Source organism: Coregonus lavaretus, assembly GCF_964263955.1.
Source record: "Coregonus lavaretus genome assembly, chromosome: 36".
In the NCBI taxonomy this organism is placed as follows: domain Eukaryota; kingdom Metazoa; phylum Chordata; class Actinopteri; order Salmoniformes; family Salmonidae; genus Coregonus; species Coregonus lavaretus.
Window position 1 is genome coordinate 13,030,398 of NC_140023.1, and position 17,363 is coordinate 13,047,760.

Below are 17,363 nucleotides of genomic sequence, written 5' to 3' on the forward strand. Positions count from 1 at the left end.
AGGGGGTCTGGGGATGGTGTGACTTCTCTGAACAGCACTGTTACATATCACACACACTGTTACATACTTCAGATCTCTTGTGATATCTGGATTGGTCTGTGTGTGGGGATATTATGTTTTAATACCTTTACCAACAATACACATGTATTTGTTGAGAGACAAACTTGATTTTTTTTAATAATTTGGGGTGCTTATATTTGTTTTGTTACACAATTGTTTCTTGTTCAAGTGTGTAATGGAAATGTGTTTCTTGCATATCCCAACTACCCCCCGAGAAACCCACAGGGGGTCACAGCCAGGGTCATCATTGTCCAGCACCCCTGGAGCAATTGGGGTTAAGTGCCTTGCTCAAGAGCACAGCGACAGATTTTTCACCTTGTCGGCTCCGGGATTCAAACCATCAACCTTTTAGTTATGCTCTACCTCGAGGCTACCGGCCACCCCCAGCATCTGTCTTGGCCCCAGGGGTTAAGTGACTTATATTCCATTCCTGCACACGTTATTCTTGGCCGGTAAAGATTTACTTTGGCGGTGAGGTAGGGCTTTTCACAGCAAGGCCTGTCGCATGGGGGCAGAATTTAAAGTGCAAGGTAACTGTGCTTGGTTAGCGCTAATACAGCCATATATTCTCAGAAACAATCTTCCTCCACTCTCAGGCTCTCTCACTCTCTGAAGAAACTGAATGGGATCAATACTGCTCTCTGGCTAGCGAAAGTAGCCCTAATGAATCAACCTGCAAGCGTTTGTTAAGTAGACGAGGCAATGGGTTGCTTGTGAGTTTGTCTTGTTGCTTTATCTCTTCATTTTCAGGTTTCTTTCTTCTGTTTCTTATGTCATGTGATGGGCCCAATTCATTTGATTGGACCAGTGTTTCTTCAACTGTTGAATGGGTACCCTCCAGGATTATGCAAGCACTGTGAATTTAGAGAGATTATTTATGAATTGTTCAATGGCATTTGGCTGCATCCTCAGAGTTGGGGGATCAATTCTTATTCTATTAAAATGATAGAAAAAATATATAATATTCTCTATCTCCTGTCCTGTCCTCTCCTCTCCTCTCCTGTCCTGTCCTCTCCTCTCCTGTCCTCACCTCTCCTGTCCTGTCCTCTCCTGTCCTCACCTCCTCCTCCTGTCCTCTCTGTCCTCTCCTGTCCTCTCCTCTCCTGTCCTGTCCTCTCCTGTCCTCTCCTCTCCTGTCCTGTCCTCTCCTGTCCTGTCCTCTCCTGTCCTCACCTCTCCTGTCCTGTCCTCTCCTGTCCTCTCCTCTCCTGTCCTGTCCTCAACTCTCCTGTCCTGTCCTCTCCTGTCCTGTCCTCTCCTGTCCTCTCCTGTCCTGTCCTTTCCTGTCTTCTCCTCTCCTGTCCTCTCCTGTCCTCACCCACACCCTGTGCTATCTGAAAAGGTTTTTTATTGTTGATGGGTAATAGTTATAAATCTGTATAAAAATGTCCTCTATCGATCGGGCCCTTCTCGGATGAATACAATTAAAGACAGAACTCTGAGTGCTCAAAAAAAATGATCCCAGTCCCACCTGGGAGAGGAGAGAAGAGAGGGAGAAAGAGAGCGAGCGAGGGAGGGAGGGGGAGATGGACAGGGAGGGGGAGAGGAAGAGTGTGAGAGACATTCTGGCAGCGGTTGGTTTCAATTGAGTCACTGCCTGCACAGTACACCTCCACTGTGTGTGTGTGTATGTGTGTGTGTGTTTGTGTGACTAGGGTGGTTGTTTTTACAGCATCAGGTTCTCTGTGACTCAAACCCTCATCATCTGCTCCAATTCTCCCCTCTTCTGTCCTCCTCTACTGCCCTCTGCTTTATATAGCCCTTTATCCTCACTGAGTGATCTTCCTCCCTCCCTCTCTCATTCCCTCTATCCCGTGCAACTGTGCATCCAAGGAAACCCATTTAACCCCCCTCCATCTCCCCCTTCTCCCTCTCCACTAGGGGTGTGTCAAAGATGTACCCTGCTGTAGAGAGAGAGAATGTATTTATTCTTTTGGAACTTCTGAGTGTAATGTTTACTGTTAATATTTATTATTTATTTCACTTTTGTTTAATATCTACTTCACTTGCTTTGGCAATGTTAACATACGTTTCCCATGCCAATAAAGCCCTTAAATTGAAATTGAATTGAATTGAATTGAGAGAGAGAGAGAGAGAGAGACACAGAGAGAGAGAGAGAGAGAGAGAGAGAGAGAGAGAGACAGAGAGAGAGAGAGAGAGAGAGAGAGAGAGAGAGAGAGAGAGAGAGAGAGATGGACAGATGGAGGATGAGCCAATTGTGTGGAGGAGGGATTAGACGAGAGAGAAAGCAAGTATCAACCTGTGTGTGTGTTTCTGTGTGCATGTGTGTGTGTGTGTTTATGTGTGTGTGTGGGCTGTAGAGGCCGTCACACAGCTCTGGCCAGCTGAGGTGTTTGCTCAGCCTAGAGTGATCTCCCACTATGATCACTGTGCGAGGCTGTGGTCACACACACACACACAAACACACACACACACACACACACACACACACACACACACACACACACACACACACACACACACACACACACACACACACACCACACACACACACACACACACACACACACAAACACACACACACACACAGGCTGATGACAGAGTTGTGCCTGCCTGGCAGCTGTTGCAGGGCCCTGCAGATCAATCACTGGCCCTCAATGCACTGCCAGCTTCCTGTGTGTTTGACTTGTGTGTGCGTGTACTTGTGTGTGTGTGTGTGTCTGACTTGTGTGTGCACTTATGTGTTTGTTAGCGTATGTGTCTGAGTCTCTGTGTGTGTGTTTTGTCTAGTAGCAAGCCCTATTTACAGTCTCTCAGTTATAATCGCTCAGAAAAAAAGATTTTCCAACAAGGCTTCTCTCTGCCATGCAGTAATAATGACACATCTAACATCTATATTTGCCTTGACCTCATTGAGAAGACGACTCCCTTTAAACAAAACACACTCATTTGTAACATATTGGTTTTATAATTCTACATCACACATAAGGCAAGCAAGCATCGAGCCAGAATAGCAAGCTAACCAAACTCTCTTCAAAATCCAGTGCAAATATCAGGAAATATATTCAAATTGAAAAGCACAAAGTGCCTAATAGGAGCGTGGAACTGAATGCAGTGGGGACAGAGAGGGGGTATGAAAGACGAGTGAAGAGAGTGATTATGAGAGAGCGAGAGAGAGGGAGTAGAGTGTTAGCGAGCAATGACACTGGCTTTGGTGGACTAATTAAAATGGCTGAGAGTGTTTCTGACCGAGTCTAATGCCATGGCCTCAGAGCCTGTACTCAGCTAACTGCTGCTCCAATATCATACACACACACTGCCATATCAGTGGCTTAGTGGAATAGCTAATGCATATGCAGACCGCAAGAGAAGCTAGCTAGTAGCTACCACTCTCTTCTCTAGCTTTGTCTCACTCATTCTTTAATTTGCTCTCTTACTCTAGTACGAGCCTGTTTTGCCGTTTGTGTGTGTGTGTCCGTTTCATAGGCATGTGCCCAGCATGTGTGTTAGTGGTCCATTCTGTCGTTTGGGCCGGGGCTGAGTTTCATCTTTCAAATCCCAGTGTGTGTGTGCTGTAATTTAGCTGCTCTGTAATTTGGCCTGTTGGTTTGGGGTTAAAGTGGAGGCTGTGCCACTACCATCAGTATATGGGAGAGGAACACACTTACTACTCTACACACACTCACACACACACTCACACACACACACACACACACACACACACACACACATTGCTACAGTATGCTTGAATGCTTCTATAAAGGCTGGGCCATTTAATTGCAATCATAAACACTGTTTAGGAGGCCTTAGCTGTGTTATTAGAGTAGAGTACGAGATGCAGAAAGATGCTGAGGAGTTATACTGTACTGCATCTCTGTCTCTTTGTCTGTGGACTGGTTGGACACAGAAGTCATCTGAAGTCATCTGAAATATCCTTGTATTCAAAACAAGTCAAATAACCCAAAACTAGTTTGAGAGATTCATGTCATTGTCTGTTCTATGTTATGCTGTTTCTATGATCTCCCTGTCCCCTTCTCTCTGACATGTATTGGTCACATGGTAACTGTGGCAAGGGATTGAGCGAGAACACATACAAACACACACACACACACTCACACACACACATACACACACACATACAGTGCTGGGGGAGTTGGAGAGAGCACAGTCTGTATCGCAGCAGGGAATCCTAACACAGGGACAGAATGTATTGATATTTCTGACACACACACACACACACACACACACACACACACACACACACACACACACACACACACACACACACACACACACACACACACACACACACACACACACACACACACACACACACACACACACACACACTGGGACAGACGGTATTGATATATCTGCTCAATACAGACACCAGCCTATATTAGAAAGTATTCAGTCCAACAGTATATCTACAACCAAATCCATTCACACACACTAACAGTTTGTAACAGACATAAACATTGTGTACTGTCAGACAGACACCAATTACAGATTGAGATCTTTGGTAATTCAAACTACTGACGAGTACAATGTAATTTTAACCGACCACTTAAGCGCTTAGTCATTCCAAGTTCTTAGAAATAAGATTCACAAAATACTGTTTCTCTACAATAGTTGAATGGCATACCACAGGTTTCTCAGAACATTTGGAATGAATTCAATTGTTGGCCTTTAAAGGATTAAAGGATTACATTTATTTTTAACGTCAATTCCACACAAGGTCCAACCGAAACTTGACTTCCGCTTTTAACCCAACTCCTCTGGAGAGGTGCGGGGGGCTGCCCAGGGAGCTGTTGTTGTGGGCGGTTAACTGCTTTGCTCAATGGCAAAATGAAAAAAAAATCACCTTGTCGGCTTGGGGATTTGGATTAGCAACCTTTCGGTTACTGGCCCAACGCTCTAACCACTAGGCTACAAAGATCAGCAGAAGATATCTCACAATTACTGAATCAGGGTCTACTCAGAAGAGGAAATGTCAGTTAGTACAGTAGTTTCTTAGCTTGGCCTTGTTCTGACCAATAAGTCTGCTTTTATTACATGATTCTGTCTCTGGTCATGTTGATGTGTGTGTGTTCTCTGTGTTGTAACATCCATTACATATGGGGCATCAGGTGTGTGTAAATCTCAGCGCTACTAATTGGGTTTTCCGTGCGGGACTTGTGTGTTCCGGGGATTACACTGGTAATGGGGAGTGGGAATACTAAATGAACACCGATTTCGGCATGAAAATCCCATGGAATTCTCCTATCGGGATTCACCTTTCAACTTCACAGTTATTACACCATTCACACTGATTTGCAGAATTTTAGGATATGGATCAGAAACAACTCACTGGCAAAAAAGCTTACTTTCTCTTCCTCTCTTTTTTCTTAGTCTCTCTCTCTCTCTCTCTCTCTCTCTCTCTCTCTCCCCCTCTCTCTCCCTCTCTCTCTCTCTCTCTCTCCCCCTCTCTCTCCCTCTCTCTCTCTCTCTCTCTCTCTCTCTCTCTCTCTCCCTCTCTCTCTCTCTCCCTCTCCTCTGTGTGTGTGGTGTATGTATAATAGGGTAAGTAAGGCCTATTGTCTAGAGATGTTAGTTTCTTCTGGTGTCTTGCAGATTCTGCTGGTGTCTTGCGATTCCTCCCAGCTCACTCTTCCCTGAACTTCCCTGCTCCGTCTTTGTCTGGGAACAAGTGTTGGTCAAACAGGGCTTTGTTTGTGGTCAGTCAATTGGTGCACCACTGAGAGTCTGGGCCAGGACAAAGACATGTGTGTGTGTTTCTGTGGACTATGAGCAGCTGTGTCAGATCGACGGAATAAAGACTCACCATGACGGAGTAGATGGCTTTACCTAGTGACCTACAATTAGTTAATGATGGTGATAACGATCATAATAGCCATAATTATAAACAAGAAAAATATTATTTTGCTTTCACAGAATTGAGTATTATAGAATATTTGCATGACACACTTTTAATTTAATGTAATATGTTTGCGGAGTTGGTCAGGGGTGAAGGGACATCCCACACGTAAATATTTTCAGGAGATCTTGAAAGCCTAAGCCGCTGATAGAATCCCCAAATTCTATTAGGGAACATTGTCCTTTCTCCCTGTCCTATTCCCTAATCCTGTTTCTGGGATGGGCCATTAGCTCAATTACCGCTATCTCACACAGAGGTGGAATCTGCACTGCATAGCCAAGGACACAACAACACAGAGAGAAAGAGGGAAAGAGAGAGAGAGGGAAAGAGAGGGAGAGAGAGAGAGAGAGAGAGAGAGAGAGAGAGAGAGAGAGAGAGAGAGAGAGAGAGAGAGAGAGAGAGAGAGCGAGAGAGAGAGAGAGAGAGAGAGAGAGAGAGAGAGAGAGGGAGAGGGAGAGGGAGAGGGACAGAGAGAGAGAGGGAGGGAGAGAGAGAAAGAGAGAAAGGGAGTAGGCTTAAGAGAGGTAGAGAGAGAGATGGAGCTTAAAATTGGAGGGAAGGAACAAGAGAGCGACTGAAATAAACTGAGAGAGAGAGGTAGAGAGAAGGGGGATGGAGAGATAGTGAATAAGAGAGAGTAAGGGTGACGAGAGATGGGGAACAGGGGACAAAGGGAACTGTCCAAATGGCCTAATGGCCGTTTGTTCTGCTTGTCAGTGTTTGTGATGCGTGTTAGGGCAGTGTGTAGCGTGTGTAATGTGTAGAGTGGGGGAGGGGTTAGCAGTTTTGCATATTATGAGAATGGGCAGGGGGATATTACATGTGGAATGGTTGGGAGTGTGTTTACATTGCGTTCGGTGTGTATGTGTGTGCACATGACATGTGCGTACATCTGTGTGTGACATTGGTGCAGGTAGAGGTGGTATGCTTGGTAAGATGGCAGATGAGCAATAAGAGACTGTGCATATCTGGGGCCCAGGCTGCCCAAGCTGTTTAAAGCTGGCATACATCTTTGTTTGCCACTGCCACCCGTCCAGACGGAACACAGAGATGTCCCCTCTCTACCAAGATAGATATCCTCTCTACCGTCTCTCCCTCCCTGAATTCCTTTCTCTTTTACATAGAAGGCATATTCCTTTAAATGGCTTATTTTCAATACAAAAAGAGCAATAGTTATGTATTAGACTTTTTTAGGCAGTGCAATACACTCTTACAAAAAAGGGTTCTAAAAGGGTTCTTCGGCTGTCCCAATAGGATAACTTTTTTGGTATCAGGTAAAACCCTTTTTGGTTCCAAATAAAACCATTTTGGGTTCCACGTAGAACCCTCTGTGGAAAGAGTTCTACATCGAACCCAAAATTGTTCTACTTGGAACCAAAAGGGTTCTACCTGGAACCAACAAGGGTTCTTCAAAGGGTTCTCCTATGGGGACAGCTGAATAACCCTTTTAGGTTCTAGATAGCACCTTTTTTTCTAAGAGTGTACTGTGAGTCTTACTGCTTGGCAAATGCTGCCATGCTCCTGACATGCTGTCTGAGTGTGTGTGTGTGTGTTTTAGTTGGTGTGTGTGGGCGTGTCTTCACAGCTTGGCACAGTGGAGTTATTTTAGGCTCTGTAAAGAGATCTGCTCAGAGTGGTGCATTTCCCTAGAGAGATGCAGTAAGCAGGGGAAGTTTCAGCACACGTTTCCTTCCATCCAGTCTCATGTTTCACTATCAAACCTCACTGACTCTCTGTGTGTGTATGGGTGTCTGTGCCACCTCTGTGTTTGTGCCAAGCTTTCTGCCCCCTTCGCACATCTAACACTGCATAAGTGCCTCAGCAGTGTCCTCTGCTTAATGGGGTTTAATACTTTGGTGCTTGTGTTTGTGCGTGTGTGCGTTTGTGAAGGGAGTGTGTCGACACGGAAGTAGGGAGGGTGTACTATGTTACGGCATGTGTGATGGCAGTATGTGTGTGTATAATGTGGTGTGATATGGTGTATGTGTGTGTATGTCTGGCACAGTGTTTGTGGGAGCTCACTTTCTCTATCTTCCTCCTTCCTCTCTTGTTCTCTGATGGCTCATGGCTGGTTACATGGCTCTGACATTTCCCAGTGTTAAAAGCTGGCAGCATGTAACATTACTGCTCTCTCTCTCTCTCTCACTCTCTCTCTCACTCTCTCTCTCTCTTTCTCTCCCTCACTCCTCTTTCTCTCCGTCTGCGATCTTAACACACTGCTGCCAAGCGCTACAGTCATCTGTCTCTCTCTCTGTCTCTTTCTCTCTCTCTCTTTCTGTCTGTCTCTGTCTCTCTCCCTCACACATTCTGTCTCGTTCCATCTTCTTCAGCTCTTTCTCTGAGCTCTGGGCAGTCTTCTTCAATGAACTGAGCGATGGCTGAATTAGAAGCAGGCTGTTAGGGCTCTCAGAAGCCTACATTTCAGACACTTCCAATCATTTCAACTTTTTCCAATACTCTTGCACATCAATAAATGTCCATGTGAGAAGAAACAACTCTCAATGGAAATGCAAATAAAACATAGAGGTTAGACCCTCTGCAGGTGGCATCAATTAGCAGACATTTTTGACAATTCTAATTGTCCATAATTTACTAGCTAATGCTAGACTTCCCAATCTGTGGGTTGTGAAAGATAAGTGTGTGTGTGCGTGCATATGTGTGTGTGTGAATTCTCCCAGTGCTCAGACAGTGTGCTAGACCCAGACAGAACACCAAGGGGTCTGAGTGTCCGGGGGAGGGTCTGAGTGTCTTAACAGGATTATCCTACCCAACCACTGAGTCTCACGCCTTTCACTCACCAACCCCCTTCTCACACAACCCAGTAGCAACTGTTGGCCCCTCACATACACACATGCTCATACACGCAGAGAAGTCTTTCTCTCTGCACACCTTTCTACCTCACACACTATATACAGTATATCCACCACAAAAAGGAGAGAAAAGTTGTGTAAGAAATATGTCAATGGGAAATATGACGCCCCCCTCACACACACACATGCACACACACATGCACACACACACTGAGACACACACACACGGCACACTAACTGATGGATTTTTTTGGTGACAGTTTTGACCCTTTGTTTTTTGGATGTGCAAGGTAAATTGCAGTTGGGGAGGATAAAAGTAGTAAGGTAAACCATAAATCCCTTTTAGTGTTGTCTCTCATTTTCTGGGTTCCTACTGCCAGTCGTTAGCTGGAGTATGGAGGCTTTAGTGACTGACCCCTGTCTGTTGATTCAATGGACTCTACAGCCCTTTATCACAAAATTGCTTTTTATCTGGAAATGTATCCTGGATAATTATTGCCAATGTGATATTTATCTTGTCTGGCAGGATTGCATAGCTAAATATTTTGGCTTGTCATTCTGAGAATAAAGTAGATGGATCCATTTTCTATTTTATTTGAATCAAGTAGCTCATTTTAATTGGCAAATAATGAAAGGTTAATTTCCTGTATATATTTCCCTTTTTAGTGAAATGATATGGTCTAATGCTCACCTGTTAGAGCTTGATTCCTCAAGCTCGTTTAAGGCTCACCTTAGTCTCGTTTTAGGCTTATGTGAGTCTCTAGAGTAATTAGTCTGAAGGGGAACCAACCTGTGGATGGTCGCTGGGTATATGGGCTGAATGACTCACTCACAGGTGGACCAAGATACCACAATACACCTCACTCTTGTTGTGTGTTTTACCATGCCTATCTGTGTGTATAGTTACACATTTCAGCATTAATCTGTTTACTGTCTAAATGTTTGTATTTCTGTGTGTGTGTGTGTGTGTGTGTGTGTGTGTGTGTGTGTGTGTGTGTGTGTGTGTGTGTGTGTGTGTGTCTGTGTGTGTGTTTGTGTGTGCGTGTGTGCGTGTGTGTGTCTGTGTGTGTGTGTGTGTGTGTGTGTGTGTGTGTGTTTATGTGTGCGCATGTGCATTTGTGCGCATTTGGGAGAATCTGTGTATTTAGGCTAGCAGAGCAGTGGAGCAGAAATCTTTATTGGATAATCAGTACTGGGTTTTTCTCAAAGCCGTGTGTGTGTGTGCGCATGCATGCACATGCCTGTGTGTGTGACTGTGCATGAGTCTGCATCCATATAACTGGTTTCATATTAAAAGGCTTTCAGCGGCGGCCCATTTATGATCTAATCTTGTAAATGAGCTGATGGAGGAGCGGGCTTAATGAGATTACACATGCATTGTGAAGCGGACCACAGGTCATTGTCAGAGAGCCATTCAAAGTCAATTATTGATTTAAATGTTCCTTTGCTGTCACAAGCAGCGGAATACTTCACTGGGCCGCGATTGAGAGGGCAGTTCTAGTTATGCACCGCGAGAGGATTTTCTTTTGGTGTGTGTGTGTGCACCACCACTCAGCGTAAGGGATTATAACACAGTTATACTGACTGTCGATTTGACTTCTGTAAAAAATAACAAAACAAAGATTAGAGGCATACATTTCTTAGTCTGCCTTAGTACTGTAGTAATATCTGCTATGCTTAGTGGTGGTGTGTTTCTCGGTTAGGGGTTATTTCTGTACATCAATGGGAGTGTGTTCTCTGCAGAGTGTTCTCTGCAGGCACAGTGGTCATTGTTTGCTTTGTAGCAAGCTGAGAGGCTGCTCACAGTCAGCTGGGATAACAGTGTCCCATAGCAGGCTAGAGGAAGCTGTGATCCCCCCCCAAACACACACACACATACACACACAAACACACACTTTGCATGTCTGGAGTCATGTCGCTAATGTGGGGCATGACCTCGATAAGAGTTGCTCTCCTGTCTCTTCTTATTTTTGTCAAAGATTATCAGCCTGATAATTAAGATAGATTTCCCCTAAAACCATATGATGGCTTCCTAAACATATATGAGATACGTAAGACAGTCAAGCACGAGTCAAATGCAGCACAGCTGAATTGAGCTGAACTCTTTAACTCATTTCCTTTGGCCATCAATATTGTATATTATTTAATTCATTGATTGATGTTGTGAACATGAGTCTAACTCTGTGTCCCCTCTTCCTCTTTGTCCCCCTGCAGGTAAGGAAGAGCCCAGTACCTACACCTGCACCACCTGTAAACAGGCCTACGGCAGCGCCTGGTTCCTGCTGCAGCACGCCCAGAATACCCATGGCTTCCGCATCTACCTGGAGAGCGAGCATGGCCATGGCAGCCCCCTCACTCCCCGCATGGGCAGACCCTCCTCCCTGGGCGGGGGTGCAGATTGCCCCTCGCAGCCCCCCCTCCACGGCCTCCACCTGCCCTCCGAGGCCAGCCCCTTCAGCCTCCTCCGCATCCCAGGATCAGGTTCGGGGAGCCGGGACGGAGGGGGTGGACAGCAGCGTTTCCCCCCGACGCCGCCGCTGTTCAGCCCACCTCCGCGCCACCACCTGGACCCCCACCACCTGAGCCCAGAGGAGCTGGCGCTGGCAGCCCACCATCCGAGTGCCTTCGACAGGGTGCTGCGCCTCAACCCCCCCATGCCCCTTGACCCACCATCGGCCATGGACTTCTCCCGCCGGCTGAGGGAGCTGGCGGGCAACACCTCAGGGTCCACTCCCCCACACTCTCCCAACCGGCCCAGCCCTATGCAACGGCTGCTCCAACCATTCCAGCCCGGTGGAGGAGGTGGAGGATGTGGCGGTGGGGGCAAACCTCCCTACCTGTCCACCCCCCCTCCTCTGCCTCCCTCCATGCAGTCCCCCTCGGGTTCCCATACCACCCCCACCACCCCGCTGCCCTCCTCGGGCCCCCAGCCTTCTACTCCTCTGAAGACCAAGTCGTGCGAGTTCTGCGGCAAGAGCTTCAAGTTCCAGAGTAATCTCATCGTGCACCGGCGCAGCCACACGGGCGAGAAACCCTACAAGTGCAATCTGTGTGACCACGCCTGCACCCAGGCTAGCAAGCTCAAGCGCCACATGAAGACGCACATGCACAAGTCGGGATCGCCCAACGCCGAAAAGTCGGAAGATGGGCTCTCTGCAGCTTCCTCACCCGAGCCGGGCACCAGCGAGCGAATGGGCAGCGCCAGCAGTGCCCTCAAGTCAGTGGTGGCCAAGCTTAAGAGTGAGAACAACCGCCTGCGCCGGGAGAATGGGGAGGAGGAGGAGGAAGAAGAGGAGGAGGAGGAAGAGGAGGAAGAAGAAGAAGAGTTGGAAGAGGAGGAAGAGGAGGGGGAGGAGGAGGAAGAAGAGAAAGTGGATGGAGTTAGGAGGAACAACAGCTACCACTTCAGCTTGAGTCTGGAGGCAGCGCGACACCATGAGAACAATGGTAACATTGGGAACGGGGAAGTTGTGGGTCGTCTGGTAGGAGGAGATGAGGGTTCCATCCCTCGCTCGCTGCCTGAGGTGATGCAGGGCATGGGGTTGGCGGCCAGCATGCAGCACTTCAGCGAAGCTTTTCACGTACACAAGCGCAGCGCGCTGGGCCAAGAGAACCACACACACCACCACCACAACCGCGAGCACACACAACGGCAGCTGTGTGACAAGAATTCAGCGCTGGAGTCAGATCGCGGCGAGGGGGGCTGCATCTCGGCTGTGGCCATCAACGGGCGCGGCACATCCCCCAGCGAAGCAGCCTCGGTGGGCCTCTCCAAGAAGCTGCTCCTGGGCAGCCCCAGCCCCCTCAGCCCCTTCTCCAAACGCATCAAGCTGGAGAAGGAGTTTGACCTGCCTACACCCACCATCCCAAACACAGAGAACGTCTACTCCCAGTGGCTGGCCGGCTACGCCGCCTCCCGACAATTTAAGGACCCCTTTCTGAACTTTGCGGGGGACTCCAGACAATCGCCCTTTGCCTCTTCTCCCTCTGAGCACTCGTCGGAGAATGGCAGCCTGCGCTTCTCCACTCCTCCTGGGGAGCTGGATGGGGGGGTGTCGGGCCGCAGTGGGACGGGGAGCGGGGGAAGCACGCCCCACCTGGGGGCTCCGCTGACTCGACCTGGCTCCAAGGACGGCAGCCGCCGCAGCGACACCTGCGAGTACTGTGGCAAGATTTTCAAGAACTGCAGCAACCTGACAGTGCACCGGCGCAGCCACACAGGAGAGAGGCCCTACAAGTGCGGGCTGTGCAACTACGCCTGCGCCCAAAGCAGCAAGCTCACACGCCACATGAAGACACATGGGCAGATCGGCAAGGACGTGTTCAAGTGTGAGATCTGTCAGATGCCCTTCAGCGTGTACAGTACCCTGGAGAAACACATGAAAAAATGGCACAGTGACCGCCCCTTGAGTGCCGAAATTAAGTCGGAGTAGTGGGGGTTTCATCAGCCCTCCCTCTCTCCCCAGTCCCCTGTAGATTCTCCCCTCTTCTTTCACCAGTCCGGTGGAAGCTAAGACAACGTGCTCTGGACCAGCACACCCCGTTTCCATTACTCGTTGAATGCATGATCTGTATCGGGGCAATACTATTGCATTGACGCAAAACTTCGAGCCTTTCTCTTGTGCAATAATTTACATGTTGTGTACTTATTTTCTTTTTCGATTATCCTTTCCCATTTTTGATAATTAGACAGCATGCATGGTATGTTTTGGCTAATTAAAAAAAATAGAAATTGTCCCTGGTTGGTTAGTTGTTGAGTAAAATGTGTTGCTGTTTTCTTGTTCTGTTTTTATTTTCAAAAAAAGAAAAGACAAGAATGAAACGACCATGCTGCATACCACATATCATGTACAGTCTTCAGCTTAACCCTCTCTGGACGACCTGGGAATCGCACTTAACCTTCATCTTTCTAAAAGATGTTCTGTCCCCATGGGGTTAAAGAATCATATATGAATTGGCTTGATTACTAAAGGCAAAGCAGTGACAGCCTTTGGATTTCTTCAAAAAGACAAGGATGCGTTAAGATTTGAATTTGTACTATCATTTGGTAAAACAAAAAAAAGAGTGCCTTTGATATCTTGAAACTGCATTGGTCAATAATATTCCTATTTGCTATGTATTATAGTATCTTTAAATTGTGAGGTTTTCAGCAGGCACGGTACAGGCAGTATTGTGTATAACTGAACTGTTTGTATATTTTATTTCTGGTACGGAGGTACTGAGCACAAAGATGCTCTGTAAAGTACAATCCTAAATTCGTGGGACTTTTATAGTGTTGTGAGGACTTGAGAGCTGTCATGTATTTGCAGTAGCACAAAACCTATGATGCTGCTTGGATTTATCAGTGCGGGAGTAGGCAGTGTCTAAGCTCCCAGCACACCAGACGATACGAGGACATTCGAATGAATACAAGCTAGTCAAAAAAGTTACAAATAATTAGAAGCTAACAGAATGGTGTGCTTGGGGAGGGGTTTCATAAAAAAAAAAAAAATTACAATACATTTAAACGTTCTATCCATCTATGAATTGCCTAAACTTAAAATAAATACAAATATTATTTAAGGAAGATAGTTGTACCCATGCCAGGGCTCTTGAAAAGGAGGAGTGGAGACAAGACAAAATAATCATAAAGGAGTTTGTAATACAGGGCAGATGTACCATTATTTGCTAAAAAAAATTGTACTGTTTGCTGTTTGTGTTGACGTGAAAGGAGTTTTTTCTTCGTTGAGTTGCAGACATCCGCCCCAGTCGATGGTGAAATAGCACTTGTCACTCTGCCTCAGAGTCTGTACAGATACTCTAAAATTGTCTAACGTTGGTACAACGTCGGTACAGCGGTTGAGTCTAAAGTTAGACTGTCATTTATAGGACAAAATTGTCCTATAATTGCACTGTTCAATTTTCCCAGTTTACAGGTATACGCTTAAGGGAAAAATTGCTAAAATGCTGACTGATGACTAAGATTCAGTTGTTTTATATAGTAACGAATACAGAATCTGTTGCCTGCCACTCCACTCCCCACCCCCACCCCTTGACCCTTATCCTTCACCTCTGACCATTGTTATTTAACCCCAAGAAACCCCAGAAAAGCACTCAGTGCTGTGACTGGGTAAAAACTCCCTCAGCTAGATAACAAACTTGCTGCTCACACTGCAAGATTTTTTTTTTTGTACAAATCTTTTTTTTTTGTATAAATATTAAAAGGACTTTTTTTTATAACACTTCATTATCTTTAGGGGAAACTGTATTTAAGTTTGTTGTTGTTTCTCTTTTTCTCTCTGTCTTGGTGGTGTTCAGGACTAGATCACAGTATATATAAAATGGAGAAAAAATATGTGACTTTTTATTTTGCCTTGGCACTTCGCGGCTCTTCAGGTTGAATAAAATTTGCATTGGGGAAAGGCTTAAGATTATATATGAATATATAATAGAGAACTTAAATATAGGAAGATGCACACTCATGTCAATTCCTATGCTTAAACACATTTATGGTCTACTTTTTTCTGTATGTCTAGAATGGTATTTGAATTCAATGTTCACTTAGAGTAGGCACTATAGTATTTATATTGAGGCTCGTATTTTTAACTGTTGCTTGTTCTCTCTAAAGGTATTTACGTACCTTTTTGGTAGTGAAAAAAAATAACAAGCTGCCACGGTATATATTTTTAATTTGGCAGGATAATATAGTGCAAATTATTTCTATGTTTAAAGAAATTAAAGAAAACCCAATAAAAAAATAATTAAGTATGTGGCATTGGGCGCAGTGGGCCATAAGATGGCTGCCGCGCTGGTTCCTGCTCACACAGGTGGTTGTACATATCTTCTTTGGTTTGGTTTGGACCTCCTCCCCCTGCTGCCATTCTGTAAGCAGTAATGCAAGCTGACGTCGGGCTGTTCTGTTTTGTGCTTCTGTCTTTCCCACGTATCCCACCTGACTACATTCCAACATCTTAAGAAGAAAAAAATGAACTTACTTCATATGCAGTACATCGATTTAAAAAAGCATCAAAATAAATGAATTTGAAAAATAATCAATGTTTTGCAGGGTTTTTTTCATTGCCAAATACTAAATGGTGCTTTATATTTAGATTGGATATACTTTCATATGCAAAGCATATTTAAAAATGAAAATGAAATGGAGACGTGGAGAAGCCTGCTTGAGTTGAGACTTTTTTGTAAATGGCAATGCGGAATATTTTGTTATCAGCATTTTCTATTCTTGTTCTGAGAGCTGTTTGTTGTAACTTGAACTTGACCTTTATCTTTTACTATGGGAGTTGCTATTTATTATTACCTATGCTCTGTTCAAAACAGAGGCATGGAATGGATCATTTTTTGTTTTCTTTTTCTTTTTGGTTCTAATATTATTTCTTTATTTTTTAAAGAGTGGCCTAAGGTCATTGGACAAATTTAGCTATTTTTGTTGTATTTTTTTCTGGTCTCTGTTCAGTTGTATTGGGAAAACCACTGTCTGTGTTTTCTGGCAGTCTGCATTATCCTGTTCACACACCCATTTTGTCCCTTTATTGAAAAACAATTAATAAAAAAAACTAAAGTATAATTCTGTTGTTTGTGCGTCATGTGGCTAGACATTTGGAGCAGGCCAAGTGTGTGGATGACATACAAACATGAGCGGGTGGGAGTATGTCTTTCTGTGTGTATGCCACAGTAGGTTGGTGCCACCTTAATTGGGTAGAACGGGCTTGTGGTAATAACTAGAGCGGCATTCGTGGAATGGTAACAAATACATCAAACACATGGTTTCCATGTGTTTGATACCATTCCTGTTGCTCCGTTCCGGCCATTATTATGAGCCGTCCTCCCTTTAGCAGCCTCCTGTGGTGCATGCGTGTGTGTGTGTGTGTGTGTGTGTGTGTGTGCGTCTGTGTGTGAGTGTGTGTGTTTGTGTGTCACAATTGTTTCGAGTATGCATATGGCCTATATGAAATGGGGACTATCCTGGTGTCATGGTTGCCCTCCCCAGCCAGTCATACTGCTTGTATAGCATGTGTGTCTAAATGAGGTCATACAGTCTTGAGCTGTACTCAGACTTGCTGAACTTTCCCCCATGCCTCCCTCTGTTTCTCCTCAACCTTCCCTTCCCTCTGGCCCTGCACTGGTTTGTTTTGCCCTGAGGGGGAGAGGTGGAGTGACAGGCTGAGCAATGGATGTACAAGGGTCATGTGACTTATGCTGTGTCGCCTAACCTGTTGGGCCAGGATAGCCGAGCCAGTGTAAGTGTGTGTGTGTTTGTGTGTGCATGTGTGTGTTTGTGTGTTTGTAGGTAGCAGCTTTAGTGGCGTGACTGCAGACGGTTTTCATGCTATCTCTGAGCATACATGTTACATACATGTCACTCCTCAATGGGACTCAGGGTGCTGATAGTGTCCCCTCCCTCCCTCCCTCCCTCCCTCCCTCCCTCCCTCCCTCCCTCCCTCCCTCCCTCTCGCCATTCCCTTTTCTGTAACTATTCCTCACTCCCAACTTCACTGCCACCACCAGGACCGGCCCTAGCCTTTTGGGGGCCCTAAGTGAGATTTGGTTGTGGGGCCCTGCCACCTCACGGGCAAAACAGTTAGTTGCCCCCCTCTTGACAGCAAATATTTATTTTTTTG

General features: G+C 45.8%; 1 protein-coding gene across 1 annotated transcript in view; it reads left to right on the forward strand.

Moving 5' to 3' along the window:
- Positions 1 to 13,525, forward strand: part of LOC311110870 (B-cell lymphoma/leukemia 11A-like) — a 37,626-nt gene extending 24,101 nt beyond the window's left edge. Inside the window, exon 3 of the mRNA XM_084153470.1 lies at positions 10,963 to 13,525. Coding sequence (XP_084009596.1) covers positions 10,963 to 13,181 — 2,219 coding nt within the window. The 3' untranslated portion in view covers positions 13,182 to 13,525. The remainder of the gene's footprint in view (positions 1 to 10,962) is intronic.
- The last annotated feature ends 3,838 nt before the right edge of the window (positions 13,526 to 17,363 follow it).